At 48.8% G+C, this 18,578-nt stretch overlaps 1 protein-coding gene across 1 annotated transcript; it reads left to right on the plus strand.

Moving 5' to 3' along the window:
- The first annotated feature begins 7,676 nt into the window (after positions 1-7,676).
- CD40LG (CD40 ligand) lies at positions 7,677-18,564 on the plus strand. The gene is made up of 5 exons (XM_047082058.1): positions 7,677-7,927; positions 9,273-9,404; positions 13,543-13,597; positions 15,045-15,107; positions 17,850-18,564. The coding sequence occupies exons 1-5, from the start codon at positions 7,772-7,774 to the stop codon at positions 18,224-18,226; spliced, it is 783 nt and encodes a 260-aa protein (XP_046938014.1). The 5' UTR covers positions 7,677-7,771; the 3' UTR covers positions 18,227-18,564.
- The last annotated feature ends 14 nt before the right edge of the window (positions 18,565-18,578 follow it).

Genomic DNA, 18,578 nt, shown 5'->3' on the forward strand with positions numbered 1-18,578 from the left:
CAAGTGCTAGCAAGGATAAGAAGCAACTAGAACTCCCGGCCAGAGCTATCTTTGGTGACAGAAGGCAGCACAGCGGTTACCTTTGTGAGAAGTAGAGGTGACTGAGAAGGGGGGTTTCAGAGGTAAAGGTCTACATCTGGGTGATGAGTCCGACGGGCGTGTTCGCTTCATGAAAATTCATTAAGCTTATGAGTTGTGTGCTTTTCTGTCTGTAAAGGTTTATTTAAGTAAAAAGCTTATGGAAAAGTAAATTATTACAGGGGCACCTGGGTGGCTCAGTCGGTTAGGCGTCCGACTTCGGCTCAGGTCATCATCTCCCGGCTTGTGGGTTCGAGCCCCGTGTCGGGCTCTGTGCTGATGGCTCGGAGCCTGGAGCCTGCTTCGGATTCTGTGTCTCCCTCTCTGTCTGCCCCTTCCACACCTGTGCTCTATCTCTGTCTCTCAAAAACAAATAAATGTAAAAAAAATTTTTTTTAATAAAAAAATTAAAAAAAAATTTTTTTTAAAAGTTATTACAAAAGCAAAATACGTTCATTGTAAACATCATGCCAGCCTCCAGTTCTACTCCCCAGTGGCAATCGGTGTTACCTGTGTTCCTTTTCCATCTAGGCATATAGATAAATATAGCTTTATTTTTCTTACACAAATGGGGCACGGAGGTAAAGTGCCTCCCAAGTCAGAAACAAGGAGCAAGGATTTGCCAACAAAATTCACTTTGGGGATCTGGGATGGAGATAGGCAGCTGGTAAGAAGAGAGATTGAGGATTACGGTCACGCTGGCAAAACTAATACCTACAACCAGGCCAACCTTCCAAGTATCCCTGTCCCCAACATCATTTGTCAATGCTGATTATCCCGAACCCCCTCCTACCTTACTCCTCCTGAGCCTTTGGAGTGTCAGAGTCAATATAGTCAACTAGAAGATGGCTGCACAATGAAAAAGGTTAGGAGGTTCTGGATTAGAAAAGCCAAGGACAGTAGATGGATGCTGAACGCTGGGATTTGTCAGTGGAGTGCTAGAAGCCAGGATACAAAGTGATGGCAGGGATCTCTCCTCCTAGGGAAGCTTCTCTGATATTCTTTCTATTCCAGCCCCCTGGCTGGGTAAGTACTCTTCCTTAATGTTCCCACAGCAGTCTGTGTTCCCCTCCACTGTGGCACCTCTCACTTTGTTTTATGTTTGTCTGCTCCTGTACTGGTTGGCTTCTCTGAACTGGGAGCTCCTGGCAAGGTAGGGACCACCATTATTTTATTTTATTTTATTTTATTTTATTTTAGAGAGAGAGCACAAGGCGGGGAGAGGAGCAGAGGGAGAGAGAGAGAATCTTAAACAGGCTCCATGCTCCGGGCAGAGCCCGATGCAGGGCTCAATCCCACGATGCTGGGATCACGATCTGAGCTGAAATCAAGAGTCAGACGCTCAACTGACTGAGCCACCCAGGCGCCCTGGCACTATCATCTCTATCCCTGTCTCCCCAGCATCCAGTTCAGCACCTGGCCCGCAGCACTCAGTGAATGTTGATTTGAGCAAATGAACTGATAGAAAGAAATGTCTCCTGTAATTGCTTCTTACCAATCTAGCCAACAACGGCAGCATTGTGGATGGAGGCACCAGAGAACACATCATCTCTGGCTTTTTGCTGCAGATCTACATGGAGAATCACACATGGGGCAACAGAGATTCTCAAGGCCAGGTAGGGCTTTGCATTGGAAGCTTGAAAGTGCAATGTCTGGCTTTGAAGAAGATGTATACCGCAAATAATTTGCTATGCGTTGATAACGGAAATTTTCATTGTCCATTGGCTAATAGAAAATAAACAATGACTTTTAAATTATCTTCCTTTTAGTGTGATGTGTTTAGGTCAACATGTTGATTGTTTAATGTTCTAAAAAGTGTGATTTCTTTTTGCCTTCCAGATCTCGCACAAATGTCTGAAAGGAAACTTTAAAAAATGAATACGTACGGGTTTTTTGTTGTTGTTGCAGCATTGTCTAATATCATATGACTGGAAACAACCTAAATGTTCGTCAATAGGGAACTAGTTAAATAAGTTATGGTATATCATCATACAGTAGAATACTATGCAGTTGTAAAAAAAAAAGAAAGAAAGAATAAAGAAGCATTTGCTGACATGGAATGATCTCCAAAATATATTGTTAAATGGAAAAACAAAGATGTAGAACAATGTATTGTATACTACTGTGTGTAAAATAAGGGTGGAGGAGAATATCTATGTACTTGCTTGAATGCACGTAAAGGCATCTCTGCAAGAGATCTAAGAGACTGACGACACTGGGTGACAATGGAGGACTGGGAGAAAGCAGTGGACGGGAGACTTTACGTTGCACATTCGTTCTCTTACGCCATTTACCTTTGTAACCATGTGAATGTATTATGTGGCCAAAAATAAATGTAGAAAGGACGAAATCACAGCAACCATGGGGAACAAGAAAAAGTGAAATAAATTTTGAGAAATCCGAACAAGTAAGAAAGGCAATGACTTTGGACTAGCAGACAGATGAGAGCATTGCACTGCAATGCAAGAACTCGGGGGCGAGAGTGGGTTTTCCCAAGGAAACATCAAGCTCAGAGACAGTAAATGCAAAGAGCAGGGGTAGGCTGAGAGGTAACCATCATGGTACCTCATTAAAGAGCTGCGGCAGAAACAGCTGGGACAGGTGGGCTCTTTCCCCCTTCTCCCTCGTCCCCGATGAACCCTTAGCAGCAGCATTTGGCCTTTGCCCTCAGGCTAAAGTGGCCCCAGGAGGGCTCTGGGGAGGGTGCTAAGACCTCCACGAAAGACAGGAAAAAGAAAACAAAAGAAAAACCAGCATCAGTCAAGAGCGAAACCCTCTACAGGGCTTCACCCCAGAGAAAAGCCCTCCTGGTTTCATCGGTTGTGGGGGTCCCTGGCCTTCCTGCCTCTCCACCCACATAACCTAAAGGGAAGCCTGCCTGTTGACAGGCTCCACCCACTGAAACAGAACCCGCAGCCAGCCCTCCCATTCCGGAGAAGGGTTTGTGGGGGGAAACAGCTCAATGCAATTTGCAGAGGAAACCCATGCCGTCTGCCCATAAAAATGAACATAGTTTTTCATTCGTAAATATGACCAGACAACTAAGGGTCATCAGGCATTTGAGGAGAACTACCAACATGAAAGAGAAGAACCAAAAATAAACGAGTGGAACTGACCCCAGAAGAAAGAAAGATAACTAAAGGAATAGAAGAAAACTTAAATATATGGTGACTTCTATCGCCAGAGAAGCTCGCCAGTGCTATTCTATCAGATTAGATAGAATGTTGAACAACTCCCCTTTCTATGCCCTTAAAAAAAAATTTAGTAGATTGGCAGAGAGTCACCAATTCCTTGCCATGGGTCAGGAAGCAAGGGTTCTGAGCTTTGAGTTTTTAATGGTCTCTTTGCTCTAGGAGCCAATGGTAGGGAAATCAAATGAGTCAGTTATGAGGCAACATGGCACATGCAATGATAGATTAAGCACAGAAGATAGATTAAGACGGAGTAAACTTTCCACATTGTCTGCTGGGAGGGGATATTTCAGAAGGGGTGTCTCTTCCTCGACCTTAATGGATAAGGGCAGAGGGAGTCAGCATGAGCGCAGGGAACAGCTTGAGCAGGAACAGCACGTTTAGGGGGATAAACCTGGCTTGACATGGCAGGGGACAGGTCATGTGTTGGGCTAAGAATTGAGATGCCGTGCCCTAGGCTAGGGTTTTTCAGACATGTTCAGGGCAAAGAGTCCGTGTGAGGCCCTTTGTAGAACAAACAAAATGCTGATACATTTAACTCTTTCATATGTACTGGAAATAATTTTCCTAGCAGAAACTATGACGGTGTTCTAGGTTATCAATATAAAATCACAACCACAAGCATACGCACACCCAAGACAAACTGTTGAGGTATGATCCATTGTTTTCTGAATTTTTCCCTTGGTACTTATTCGCGGCAATGCAGTCACTAGTTAGCAGGAGAGCGGCAGTAAAACAAGGGGACAGAGATTTAAGAAAAGTTTGCATAAGAAAAACCGAAAAGTGACCCAACCTATTAACTTAATGCTCTGTGAATTCAGAAAAAGATGGCTATTATTTGACCTTGGTTGTAGGCACTTTTGCGCGCTCCAGAGATCTACGGATCTCTTGGAAACTAAGTTTAAGAATCACTTCTGGATGCATTAGGCGGCTGGAGAATTTTTTTAATGTGTACTTATTCTGAGAGAGAGGGAGGGAGAGAGAGAATCCCAAGCAGGCTCCACGCTGTCAACGCGGAGCCTGACGCGGGGCTTGAACCCATGAACCGGGAGATCATGACCTGAGCTGAAATCGAGAGTCGGACGCTTAACTGACTGAGCCACCCAGGCGTCCCTAGGCAGCCGAAGATTTTTAAAGGGGGCCAACACCAGGGCAAGGCCACTCTTTTCGGGAGGAGAGATGGGTGTGGGATGTCCTGACACAAAGGACAAATTGATACAGAATCAGAAATCAGAAACTAGAGCTCAAGTTTGGAAGTCGGAAAGGCAGCCAATTGTTGTAGAGGACCAGGCAGAAGAAGGACGAAAGAAAGAGGAGGCTTCCAGGATTGAAGGGCAAGCAAGCTATTCTGGAGCGAATCCCATCCATGTTGAACATGCCAGGGCACTGCCAATCTGTTTCCCTGGGTCTGGGGCAGAGTCTGAGGGAGTCAGGTCAGATTAGATGAGATGGTCAGTTACAAGATTCAGAATTAACGTTCTGCTGGCAGTACGAAGGGTGGGTGGGGCAGGGCAGGAAGGGAAGCAAGGAGATACATTAGGAGAATGCAAGTCAGTAATCTAGGAGAGAGGGGATGTGGGACTAGACTCAGATGTTGACAGGAAAAGAGTAATGGCTATCGAGAAGCTTTGGGGAAGAAGAAGCCACTGGGATTGGGGAGGAATCTGGGCAAGAGGTAGGGAAGAGTCGTGGCTGGCATCCAGGTCTCTGACCCAGGCAGTTAGGTGGGTGTAGCAGCACTCTTGCCCAAGATGGGAAGAACCTTGAGGGAGAACGGGGCTGGGCAGGAAGTGGAGTCAAGGGTAGGGGTGTGCAAATGTGAGGTGGCTTTGGGATGCCCAAGTAGAGACGTTGAGCGGTAGCTATACTTACAAATCTGAGACTCAAGGCCATGGTTATAGACTTGGGATTTATCACAGTGAGGGTCATAGTGAAAACCCTGAGGGTGGATGGGAATCGCCCAAGGAAAACGTGTAGAGTGAGAGGTGCGGAGGGGAGGCGCAGGGAGGAGAGGAGGGTAAGGATAGGGAATATCAAAGTTTTTTTTTTTTTTATGTTTATTTCTGAGACAGAGAGAGACAGAGCATGAACAGGGGAGGGTCAGAGAGAGGGAGACACAGAATCTGAAACAGGCTCCAGGCTCTGAGCTGTCAGCCCAGAGCCCGACGCGGGGCTCGAACTCACAGACTGCGAGATCATGACCTGAGCCGAAGCCGGACGCCTAACCGACTGAGCCACCCAGGCGCCCCGGGAATAGCAAAGTTTTAAGGGGAACAAAGAAAAAAAGGGGATCACACAAAGAAGTATTCTGAGAGGCAAGTGGGCAACGCTAGAAGGGTGACAACAGAATCGTAGGTCAACAGACTAATAGAAAGGTCACGCAAAATGCACTCTAAGAAAGGATTCGGCCCAAACGGTTGGGCTAATAGTGGTGTGGGTAGTTCCCGGGGAACGTTGGGGGTGGAAGTCAGACTGCAGGGGGCTGAAGTTGAGAAAGCGGGAAGCAAGGAGATCGGACAACTTTTTCTCAAAGGCGGTCACGTGAAATGAAGCCGGCCGTTGCCCCCATCTCTGGGGTCCCTTCGGCGTCCTGTCCCTGGGCGGTTGGCCGAGCTGATCTTGGCAGGGCCCTCGCCGTTCTGGCATTCTGTGATCTGGTTACCACACGAAACCGGCTTTGGAGAAGTCCCCGAGCCCCTCTCTTGGCGCCCGTGATCGTTTTCCTTCAGCGGAACGGAGGTTACTTGTCTAAGAACTGAAGCCTCTGACCTGACGGATGGAAGTTTATCATGTGCATCGAAGCCACCTACTTGGCAGATGCAGTGAGGAGCTGCACAGATCTGGGCCCGGGACAGGATGCTGACGCGTGGGAGGGGAAGAGAGCAGGTGCTAACTATACAGAGAGTGTGCCCGCCGGAGCACTTTGTTACATTTCCTATTTGTCTCTCAAAACAATTTTATAGGAATCACCAAAGTGATCTCATCATGGTTTCTTGACCAGGTTGGGATGTGGGGTAGGGATTTCCACAGCTGCTTTTATTTTGAAGACAATCTGATGAGACGACGCAAAAACCATTGAGAAATGCATAATCCTACACCCCTCAATGATTCAATGTGTTGTCAAAACGTTGGGTGTTTTTGACGTTGTTGTTCTCTTGGTTTTTACTAGCGTGTAAGGAGGTAACAATTATTTCGAAAACTCACTCTCTTCGGCTAAACCAATTCCCCCAAATGCAGGGCGACTTGTTTGTCTATTGCTTAACACGTCTCAAAGATCTTTTGTGCACCTTTTTTGAAGTTTTTTTTTTTTAACGTTTATTTATTTTTGAGACAGAGCGAGACAGAGCATGAACGGGGGAGGGGCAGAGAGAGAGGGAGACACAGAATCCGAAACAGGCTCCAGGCTCCGAGCTGTCAGCGCAGAGCCCGACGTGGGGCTCGAACCCACGAGCTGTGAGATCATGACCTGAGCCGAAGTCGGACGCTTAACCGACGGAGCCACCCGGGCGCCCCTGTGCACGTTTTTATTTGATCTTCACAACAGCCTGTAGGCTAGGCAAGGCAGCTCTTTGGAGATGGGGAAACTGAGACCTGGAGAGGTCAAGTGATTTGTCTGAGGTCCATAGCGATTTGTTGGTGGAGCAAGGGCTAGAATTCAGGTCTCTTAACTGGAGCCTATTGTCTCTATTCCGAGCCATTATCTGACAGATTAGAACAGCGTAGACAAGCAATCCGGCTAAGTCAAGCCAAGATTCCCACTTTAACCTCGATCCCAGAGCTTGGGACTGATTTCTTTCAAGACCCTACTCCTCTTGGCCTTGGAGAAATTTCTTTTTCTCGAATTACCTTTCCAGCTAAATTCTATTTAATAATTGTCAGCCCTCCTTTGTGCTTTATGCCATGCAGACCCGACTTGACAAGCTTCTGGGATTTCGTTGGGTTCTAAAGATGAAAGGAGTCTCGAGGAGCAATTCGCCAGTGGCCCAGCAGCCACAAAATCAATCCAAACTTTTGTTGACGTTTGTTTCTTTCCCCATACGCCAGGTTCCTGGGTGGTATTAGTAAGATTGAAATTGAAATAAGTCGGTTGCTGGTGGATGAATTTGTCACTTTCCTTGAAACTGGTGAACCCAGAAAGTTAGCGATAGGAAAAACACTGCCATTGTCTGTTAAGAAGCCTGTGACATTTCAAGGCAAGAATGAATGTATGGAAGAAGAAACTTGTTTCTTCTTTACTAACAAAAGGGAAAGCCTGGAAGGGAATGATATGGGTAGAATTAAAAAAAAAAAAAGAAAAGAAAAGAAAAACCTTTACGTAACTTTTTTTTTTTTTTTTTTTTTTGCTGGGAGAGAAGACTGCGAAACACAATTTCCAGGAAGTGTGGGCTGCAACGATTGTGCGCTCTTAACTAATCCTGAGTAAGGTGGCCACTTTGACAGTGTTCTCATGCTGCTGCTGCCACCTCCTCGGTCTGAAGATCTCGTTCCAACTCTAACACAGCATGATCGAAACATATAGCCAAACTGCTCCCCGCTCCGTGGCCCCTGGACCACCCGTCAGTATGAAAATTTTTATGTATTTACTTACTGTGTTTCTCATCACCCAGATGATTGGGTCAGCACTCTTTGCTGTGTATCTTCACAGAAGACTGGACAAGGTAAGACGAACCACAAGCCCTTATTAATTACGTGTGGGGGTCCTTACCGCCGGGCGGGTCGGTTGGGGTCCGTTCTGCCCCGATGGGCAATGGTAGGAACCCAACTAGAGACATGGTCTCGTGGCATCACGTTCGGCACCTCGTCCTGGAGGACAAGGTGTCCTCTTCTGGTCTCTGGGCCAGAGCCTGGGCTCTGGAGTCAGACTGCTTGGGTTCAAACCGCGACTCGGCTCCCTATTGGCCCCGTGATCCCGGGCAAGTCATTTTTTATTTCTAGGCCTCAGTTTCCACATTCGAGAAATGGGGACGAGAGTAGTGTCCACCCCGCAGGTTAAGTGAATTTGGCCTTTGTAGCAAGCTTCGAACAGGCTTTGTCCTATGCGGACACTAGCTGTGGTTATTCGCTCAAGTTTTGCTTAAAAACTACACTTTTCTTCTGCTAGAGACAACTTTTGTTTTTTAATTGCCGACTAGAGGAGAGTGTGAATTTGATCTGAAACGTCCTAGTGCTCCAGAGCAGCGCAGGCACGGCTAAGTCCCAGAATTTGCACATTTACGGCAAACGTGGCGTTCTCTCTGTAATTCCTCAAACACTGATGGTAGCTGCAAGCCCCTCAGTCTCCCTCCGAGGGGTTTTACCTTCTTAAGCGGCTGGACTTCCAGGAACAGAACAGTGGAGCAACTTTGCAGGCGGTTTTGCATCCCGAGGGGAAAATAACCGTTAGGATTTATCCTGTCTCCGTGTGTCTATCCACTTCCCCCGCGGGGCATTGCCGGCCGGGCCAACAAAACATCGATCATATATGAAGAGGAGAAACTTGATCAATTATCTGGCTGGTCCGAAAAGTCTGGGTGTAGGAATGGTGGGCGTTCGGCCTCCGGAGGCTGCATGTTCCCAGGGATGTTTGAATGCCCTCTGTTGGGAGGCCAGCCTAGAACTAAGGCCGTGAAGGTTACCATCAGGATAAGGAGGGGCAGGGATGGTCGAGGCCATCCACTGGGTTAGTCAAGTTTTAGCTTTCACAGCTGCGAAAAGACGGGGGGGTTCTGGGTCTGTTTGTTTGTGTTTGGCCTGGTGGGCTCTTTCAGTCAAATGCACAAACTAAAATGAAGTAGGCAAACGAGCTCAGCAGAAAACTGTTTTATAGACTGGGCTCACAGTGACCGATCGTTACTGGACCAATGAGCGATAGATCATTCTAGAATATTATTAGAATGGCTGTGATTTCTACCTGGACTTTCAGACAATATGGCGTTTTAATTGCTGCCTTTGGCGATTACACTGACAGACGTCATTAGCTGCATGTTCCAGAATTATGTTTCTCATGTCCCTGTCCCTTCACAGATAGAAGATGAAAGGAATCTTTATGAAGATTTTGTGTTCATGAAAACATTACAGAAATGCAACAAAGGAGAGGGGGCCTTATCCTTACTGAACTGTGAGGAAATTAAAAGCCGGTTTGAAGCCTTTCTCAAGGTAAGGAGCCCAGTTGTTCGTTAAAGTGTCATCGAAACGCTTTACTGCTTTTGCTAGGTCGGGAGACGGAAACCTGGCAATGTAAAAGTGTAGACATTTGTTTCATATACCAACATACGTAGGTGCATACATACACGTGGGTAAAGGTATCCCCCTCTCCCCCCTCCCCCCCCCAAAAAAGGAAAGGAAAAATGAAGCCGAGATCCCATGTTAAAAGGGAAAGGAGAATGGGAGGGGCGCGTGTTCATAGGAACGTTCTTGAGAAGAACAAAAAGGCCTCTCCCGGGGACATTACGCGCTCTCACGGCCGCATTCGCACACATCACGGGCTCACACATGCAGCCGCCTCTGTGAACATGACGAAGGACACCGACTTTGTCCTCCGGTATTTTCTTGTCTTTCCATCCAAACCTCGATGCCTTCTCGCTGGGGACCTGTGGCCACGTTACGGTCCTGCCTCCACCACGCTAGGTGGCTACGGTGGGCACCAGGGACTTCGCAAGGCTGATGCTCTCACACTGGAAGGAATGTTTCTCCGGTGACAGAATTTCAGGCGCCACCAAAGGGAGGTCTTTTCCTTTGCTCGTGGGGAGAGGTGTGGGGAAGGGGGGACGGACTTTCTCGGTGCCGCTCACACCAGACCCTACGTAACACCACTTGCCGGTGAAGCCAGTCCACCCTAGGGCCGGGCAACACCTGAGACGGACAGAGGACCCAGCAGGAAATCACTGTAGTCACTGGGGCCTCTGAAGGGTACCCCAAACAAGAAGTTTTAGAATGTCATTTACAACATGGACTCCGTCATCACGGACAAGGAGTCTAGAAGCTCCTTCTCCTGAGGCAGAGCATCAAAAAGTCTTTCTGCCTGTTCTGCTCTCAGAGCACTAAGTACCCTTGGCCCTCAGCTCGCTTTGGGGCCGTGAATAGGAAGCAGCTCCCCACGTTGAAGGCAGTTTTGTGCCAATCGGGGGGGGGGCGGTATCTAGATAAGCCAACAGGAGTTGGTTCTCACGTATAAATGATGTATAGTTTAGGGACTCCTGGGTGGCTCAGTGGGTGAAGCATCCAACTCTTGATTTCAGCTCAGGTCACCATCTCACGGTTCGTGAGTTCGAGCCCCGCATCGGGCTCTGTGCTGACAGCGTGGAGCCTGCTTGGGGTTCTCTCTCTCTCTCTCTCTCTCTCTCTCTCTCTCCCTCTCCCTCTCTCTCTCTGCTCCTGCCCTGCTCGCACTCACCCTCTGTGTCTCAAAATAAATAAACATAAATAAATACATACATACATACATACATACATGCTCTGCAATTCAACCCGGGAGTAAAGGGCTTACGATGCAACCTGAGCTTACGCCTGTCCTCCTGCACTGTCCCTGAGGTGGAATTTAATCCAATAGCGAAGACTCCGAAGCCTATGAAGGTGTCACCTACAGGAATCAGAACGCAGCCCGAATCTGCTGCCGGCTTTTGCGTTCTTTACGCCAACCTAGGGTTTAGATGGAGACTCCTCTTTCTCTGTTAGGCTTGGAAACGACTTGAGTTTCTCATGACTTGAGTTTCTCTGGTTCTTCGAGGATTCTCGCCAGAACCACGGGGCATTGGGAGGTGTTGCAAAATTAAAGCCACTTTCAGAACAACAGTCAGTCATCCAACTGGCCTACTTAGTGCGCTCGGCCGTGTGACCTTGGGCAAGTGACTTCACCTCCCTGGGCCTGTTTTCTCGTCTGTAAGTGAGAGGGCTGAGATTATCTGCTCTGCCGTGCTGTAATTATACGATCAGCCTTGCGTTCCCTCCAGGGCAGTGCGAGTGGCTGTTGGGTTTTCTCCTCCCTCTTTCTTACTGAGAGTTTTACAGTTCCACTGCCCATTGCTAACGGCTCTATTTTAGGTCAGATGTGTAAAACTTCCCAAGCCAGCCTCCCAGGATAGGAGCGAGGAGGACAGCCGGCTTGGCCCCTCCAGCTGCTTGCCTAAAAATAGTGCCAGCTCCAAAGTCTCACATGCCAGAAAGGCAGACCTTCTCAACATGCCACCCAGGGCTCCTCGCGTGTGACAGAGGAAGCCCTGTGTACCTATGATACGCGCAGTGGTTAGACAACGAGTCCTTTTCCAAGACCGACCCCCTTTCCAATATCCGTTCCCCCAAATTTCTCATTCTAAACAATATTTTGGAATCTTAAAAAAAATCCAACAGGCCAACCGCATAGTAACCCCAAACTGGATTTTAATATTCTTAGTGAGCGTTAACAGGCTTTCTTTCTGGGGTTCACGGTCTGACCGGTCCAGGGCAACCTAAGGTTTGATTTTGGGGGCTCCAAATCATAGGACTTGAAGGGGTCCCAGAGATCACCGGATCCAAGGGTGCCTGGGCGGCTCAGTCGGTGTCTGTCTCTTGACCTCAGCTCAGGTCTTGATCTCAGGGTCGTGAGTTCAAGCTTTGCACTGGGCTCCACACTGAGCATAAAACCTACTTTAAAAAAAAAAAAAAAGAAAGAAAGAAATCACCAGATGCAATTATCAACCCAGGACTTCGGTTTTCTCCCCAGTAGTCCCTACCCAGCGGTCGCCAAACTCTGGACACCTCTAGTAACAGGCAACTCATTATCTCCTGAGGCAGGCAACACCTACCTGTCACTTGGACAGGATGGGATTCAGGGTTTATGCTAGGGTAAGTGGAGGCAGCATGTTGAATAGTGTAATTTCACACTAAAACATACTACCCACCCCACCCCGCTAGACTGGTCGGTTCCAGGGTCGTCTGCCCACTGAGGCCTGAGACGTCTTTGAGGTGTCAAAGCATTTCCTCTTCAAGGTAAAGGTCCGCCTGTCCATCCCTGCCACATAGACCTCCCACTAAGAGAGAAATAACCAGTCCCAGATTTTCTGAAAGTCAACTTTAAGAAGTCTTTCAGTCGAGGTGGGGAGTGAAGCAAGGGGGCAAAAGGCTCTGGGGAGTGCGGCTGAGGGAAAGTTCACAGAAAGGCAAGGCTGGGCACATAAAAGACAAACTTTGCTGACTTCACGTTTTCACGTAGCCTAAAAGTATCTCACCCTCGATCATCACACTCCATTTTTGAAAAGACACTAAATACTCATTTGTTTACTTGCTGTCTCACAAACATTTTCCTGTCACCGCACTTTCTCAGCGCCACAGTCTAGCTCAAGTGGAAAGTTAAAGCCCTGCGGGCCCCTGTGAGCATTTCGAGGCTCAGATTCCCCGCTAGGGCTCTGTGGCTTACACCCTCACTTCTGGCAACCGAGCTGAGCCTACAACGAGACCCCCAACAGTACCGCCACGGATTCCTTCTGGGGAAGAACGGAAAAGGAAGGGCCCTATAGAAAATGGAGTCCGGTGATGGGACTTTGATGATCAGATGTGAAAATACTACCGTGTTCCTCCCTTGTATTTAGAGTCCAGAGTGATGGCGTGAGCTCAGTCGGCCTCTGAATGTGATCGCATGGTTTCTGCTCTTGGTTTCCACCCCCAGACCCCTTGGGTGACCTCATGCCAGCCAGTTAAGCCCTCCGGGCCTTGTATCCAGGATCTTCAAAATGGCAGCCGTAGCCATTATTACCTTCCTGCTTGCGTTGAGGGCTGTCCCTGTTAACTTCTTTGAGTACCTCCAGCTTTCCCCAGTTGCTAAGTGAAAAGAAACCCCTTAAGAAGTGTTGCATTTGCCTTTGAACGCTGGCATCACTGGGAGATTATCTGTGTCTCCCATCTGCTGATTACTCTAGATAAATACAGGCCACGCAAGGCGACCAGCAACCAGAGAATTCCCTCATCCCCTTGACCGGGATAAAAAAAAAAAAAAAATGTCTGAGGGTCTTTTCATCGTCTGGAATTTCTTCCCAAGGTCGAACTTACTCTTACCATTTCCTGAGAGATTTCAGACCAATTTTATTCCAATAGACACACACCGTGCTTCGTGTTTAATATCATTCTATATACTAGTTCCCAGGGTAGAAACGTCTCCCCATTCAGCATTACTTGTCAATACCTGTCAGAGGCAGGGAGGCTGGGGTCATCCTCACCAGGAACAGGCGATAAAGCAATGACAGACGCCCAATGAATGATACCTCTAAAACCCCCACGCCCGATTTCCTGTCAAAATGACCCTTTGCAATGATTCTTATTTTAGGAGATAATGCTAAACAAAGAAACGAAGAAAGAAAAAAATGTTGCGATGCAAAAAGGTAGGTTGCTCTCTACTCATTTTTATGAATACTTAAAAACTAAAAGGAAGCTTTGGGCTGATGACACTGAACAGCCCGGTTGATGAATGAGGGAACTTTTAGCCCTAGAAATAAAACAGGAATACGATGGCCAAATCGACACCTTCTCTAATGCCTGCGATTTGGGAAGGCTTTGTTTATACGTGTCTATGGGGAAGTCATCATTTGGGAGCAGGGGCGTTCACCGCTCAGCGACAACAGGTTTTCATGGGGGACCGTGGCCAGTGGAGCATCTGGGATCGAGGAACGATACCGTGTGACAACGTTCTACTCTTCTGAGATGTCAGAACATCTCAAACATCTCAGGGGCGGAAAGGGTCTCGACTGGAAGGGTTCTCAAATGTAGAACCACCCACACGATACGCATCTCCTTCACAACGGCACTGACCATCTGTCCTCTGATCCAACATGCCTAGGCACCTTGGGTCCATTTTTAAGTGGCTCTAATAATGATAATAAGATTGCTATACCACTCGAGAGAAATCTTTTCTCCTCTGGAGTTGAAAGTCGTTCCTGTAATCTCCCACTCACTGGACCCAGTTCTGCTCTTGGGGGCCGTACTGAGCAAAGCAGAATTCTTCTTATGCAGCAACTGTCCAGATGTTGAAAACAGCAGTCGTGGCCCTTGAGCCTTGTCTTCTCCAGGCTGAACACCCCCAGTGTCTTCCACTGTTCCTCCTATGATGCTTTCTAGGGCCTTTCCTCTCCCGCCCACCTCCTTTTCTGGACACTCGCGACGGGTCATCTGATTTCCACGAAGGTTTTTGTCCTCAGAATGAAATTTGAGGAACCAGTTCACATGGATCTGTCTAGCGGTCTGCAGGGAAAGGATCAACTTGACGAAACTGCTTATCTAGGTCATGCAATTTGATTCAATATTTATAGGGCACCTCCAAGGTGTCTGACATCAGGCCCATTACTGGGGGGGGGAGAAACTTCCTCATAGTCTCTGCACTCAGGAGATCAACACATCTGATTAAAAAGCAAGCTTTCTACACGAGAAACAACTCGAGATAGGCACAATAGTTTGGCCTGTTGCCTGACCACATCAGACACGGCCTGGGCGCCCAGTGAGATCCCCAGCGGATGGGAGCTATTTCCAAAAGCAAAGCTTCCAAATACGTTTCATGGAGACCAGGAGTTTAGCCGGAGTCCACGTAGGTAGAGAGGAGTCGGGTATCGAAGAGCCATGAGGGGAGCAGCCTCGGTGCCCAGCGCCGGTTCAGGCGTTCGGATTCTCGAAACCAACCTGTCCCTGTGGCAGGGACTTCAGACCACTTTACCTTTCCTTTTGCGTAACCGGTTTAAGCCCGGCCTCTCTTACGTGGCTGAGAACTAGACCCAATGGCTCTGCGGGCAGTTTCGCATTGCTCTTGGCCTGACAGTTGGCTCTTGGTTTCAATTTCAGGCGACCAGGATCCTCGAGTTGCAGCACATGTCATAAGTGAGGCCAGCAGTAGCACAGCGTCTGGTAAGTCCAAAGCACCTGAGTCGGGCACCCGGGCGGGAGGGCGGGGATGCTGAAGCGACACGGCCTACTGGGCAGGTTCCTCTCTTCCTCTGGGGCCCAGTCTACCAACCCACCCATACACCTCTCGTCCGCCCTCCTTTGTCTTCAAAGTGAGCTCCGACGGACAGATGGGCCTTGAAGGGACAAAAGGAGGTGGGAAGCAGTCCCGATGTCCTCATTATGTTCTTGTTCAATGGCCGATTCCAAATGAATTGCTGGGTGGAGGGACCATTATTCTGACAACATAGAAGAGATGGCAGGGAGTGAGTGACCTCCCGACTGGGAGCATCCCTCATGCTAACCCCTCTTCACTGTGCGTAAATGGGCCTCCGGAGGTATTTCCCGCCATCTGTCAATCCCTGTATGATTAACCCCAGGCTCGCTGGGGCCAACCCCGGGGAAATTAAAGGTAAAATCATTCTGCAAAGATCGATCGTTGCCAGGACGTTAGCTTTTCCGATGAAGTAACAACAGACGACACGCCGTAATCTTTGCAACTCTGAATGATTTTATTTCCATATGTGTTCTGCCATCATCCTGGCTCTGAGATCTTTTTCAACCAAGATCTCGTGTGCCTTGAGATAGCCAGTGCCAGAGAGTGCGTTGCATCTGACAAATGGGTGGAAATGTGCACACGAGCGTGAAACCACCTCGGGAAAACATGTAGCACAGTGCTCCAGAACGGAGTTCGACACAGCATGTGTGTGTGTGTGTGTATGTGTGTGAGAGAGAGAGAGACACACACACACACACACCCACAATGAGAAAGAGACAGAGATAGAAATAGAAGACAGAGAGAGAGGAGAGGAGACACCACCTCATATCTGAGGCAGCTTGGGCGTCTCAGTGGGTGTAACCCATAAATGATTGTCGGAGATCATGATATGGAAGGAAGAGCACCGGATAGGAAGTTTTTGAACCCTGAGATTCCAGGACTGTGACTACCACTTGCTAGATGAGCTCGGGCCAGTGCCTTCACCGCTGTTTCCTGCCTCGTTGACTCACGGGGTGGCTCTCAGCGTCACATCAGCCAATGTGGAAGAAGGCTACACTGTCATGTGCTCTCCAAACGTAAGGTGTCGTTCCTGAGCTTACTTTTCTGTACTTTAGATGGTGGAAGAGCCGCATAAAGCCCTTCGTTCCCACCCCTTGTTCCTACAACATTTAATAATTCTGCCAAGTAGCCATTCTCAGAAAATACACTTATGGGAAAACATCACAAGTCGACGGGCATGTCCGGGGTGGCTGTTCGCCTGACACTGGCACATCCAGATCGCATGACAGCAACAGAGCCACCACCTAGAAGAGTAGCTTCCCACTGGTCTTTGTCCACCTGTACCTAGACCCTGGCCCTTGGATATATTCCACGGTGCTCAGATTCTGCCCAAAGACCCATGATCGATATTGGTCCTAGCGTATTTCCCCATCTGCATCCCAGGAGGCCCACAGGCGATCAGATGCCAAGACAGTAACATCCCTCACCCCACCCCAGTCCCAAAGCCGTCACTCCTGCCCGCTCATGCTGCCACAAACTTGACCTGGATCCCACAGCAAGGACAAAGATTAGGTAAAAGGGCTTAGGAAAATAATGTTGGTGGACTAAAAGATAGAGAACCCGCGCCCTTGTTCTGTCAAACGGTCCCAAAGTGAAAACCCCGTAATGAAGCGTCCTTTCTGGAGTGGTCTGGAGGGCCAAGAAATGTCAGACATTTCAGGACGCCTTTCCTGTTACCGAAGGATGAGTCTTGACAGGTTGAATCTGACACCCCGATAGACCACCAAATAGGAAATTAAAAAAAAAAAAAAAAAGAGCTCAAGGAAGCAAATGATCGATACTTTCACTTCTCCCCAACCCCCACAGCCGGCAGTCTAGCTCTCTGTGGGAGCTGAGATTTGAAATCGGGCGCACACACTACTTTGAACCCACTCAACATCTCAGCCGAGAAAATGGCACACTGTTGGTGGGTACTCAGGTTTCGCCACAAGAACACAGGTACTTTCAAGTTGGTGACGCCCCACTACAATGGAAGATCAAAACACACAGTGAAATGACAGGTTTATTTTCATACTTCCTTGCCTAATTTTAGTCCTTGCTGTGGGAGGCAGGTCGGGCTTGCGACAGCACGATCAGGGAGGAAGAAATGGGGTCTCTCCCCTTGTGGGCTAAGGCTGAGCTACGTGGAACGGGCAGCTCTCGGACTTTGTGAAATCCCAGGAGAGCAAGATGCCAGTGTTCCTGTTAGCAAGGGCTTTGTCTGACCGGGTTAGCGTGCGTGACTTATGACGTGGAATTTTGAAATCACTCACACCTTAAAGTTCACGGGCAAATCGGCTTCCAAAGCTCTAAAGGAAGAAGGAAACTCACCGCGTTCAGTGGCTGTACTTAATCCTCAGAACAAGTTTCTGAAAGACGCTGTGCTACCAGCCCCGTGTTACAGAGGAGGAACTAAAAAGCTCAGAGAGGTTAAGTGACCTGTGCGGGCTTGCACGACGCCCGGATTGGAACCCGGCTCCGTCGGAAGCCGCTGCCGAGTTGTCAGGAGCTGCTCCGTGGACGGAGGTCCGGAAGGGTCCTCAGGAGCCCCTCTCCCCCCAAACTCTCATTCGTAGAGGAAGCCAGGGTCCCACATTAGACTCTGTGTTGTGTTAGAATGCGAACCACGTACGCGTCATCTCACCATGAATCTCCCCTCTCCATTGCAGTTCTCCAGTGGGCCCCCAAAGGCTACTACACCATAAGCAGCAACTTGGTAACCCTCGAGAATGGGAAGCAGCTGGCCGTTAAAAGACAAGGACTCTATTATATCTACGCCCAAGTCACCTTCTGTTCCAATCGGGAAGCTTCGAGTCAAGCTCCGTTTATAGCCAGCCTCTGCCTGCATTCCCCGAGTGGATCCGAGAGAGTCTTACTCAGAGCTGCAAATGCCCGCAGTTCCTCCAAACCCTGTGGGCAGCAATCCATTCACTTGGGAGGAGTCTTCGAACTGCATCCAGGTGCTTCGGTGTTCGTGAACGTGACTGATCCGAGCCAAGTGAGCCACGGGACGGGCTTCACGTCTTTTGGCTTGCTCAAACTCTGAACACTGGCACCTCGCAGGCCGCGGCTGAGCTCACGCTGGTGGTCTTCTAGTACAGCAGAGCAGTTAAGCCCACCCCCTGTTGAACTGCCTATTTATAACCCTAGGATCCTCCTCGCGGAGAACTATTTATTATACACCCCCAGGCCTGTAGGGCTGCGACTCGCGAACCGCGGGGCCGAGCAGCCCAAGCAGGCCCCGGTCCGTCAGAGTCTATAGTCTGAAGCGACAAGCCCCCCCACCCCCCACCCGAGGCAGACGTCCGGAGAGCCCCATGAAAAGACGAGACCATTATGCACAGATTGAGTTCAGAGTAAACGGCAGAAAATTCGTCAAGTTTAGTTTTGTGTCTTTG

Source organism: Lynx rufus, unplaced genomic scaffold, assembly GCF_022079265.1.
Source record: "Lynx rufus isolate CCGP_SWC_20201006 ecotype Redwood Valley unplaced genomic scaffold, mLynRuf1.p SCAF_19, whole genome shotgun sequence".
In the NCBI taxonomy this organism is placed as follows: domain Eukaryota; kingdom Metazoa; phylum Chordata; class Mammalia; order Carnivora; family Felidae; genus Lynx; species Lynx rufus.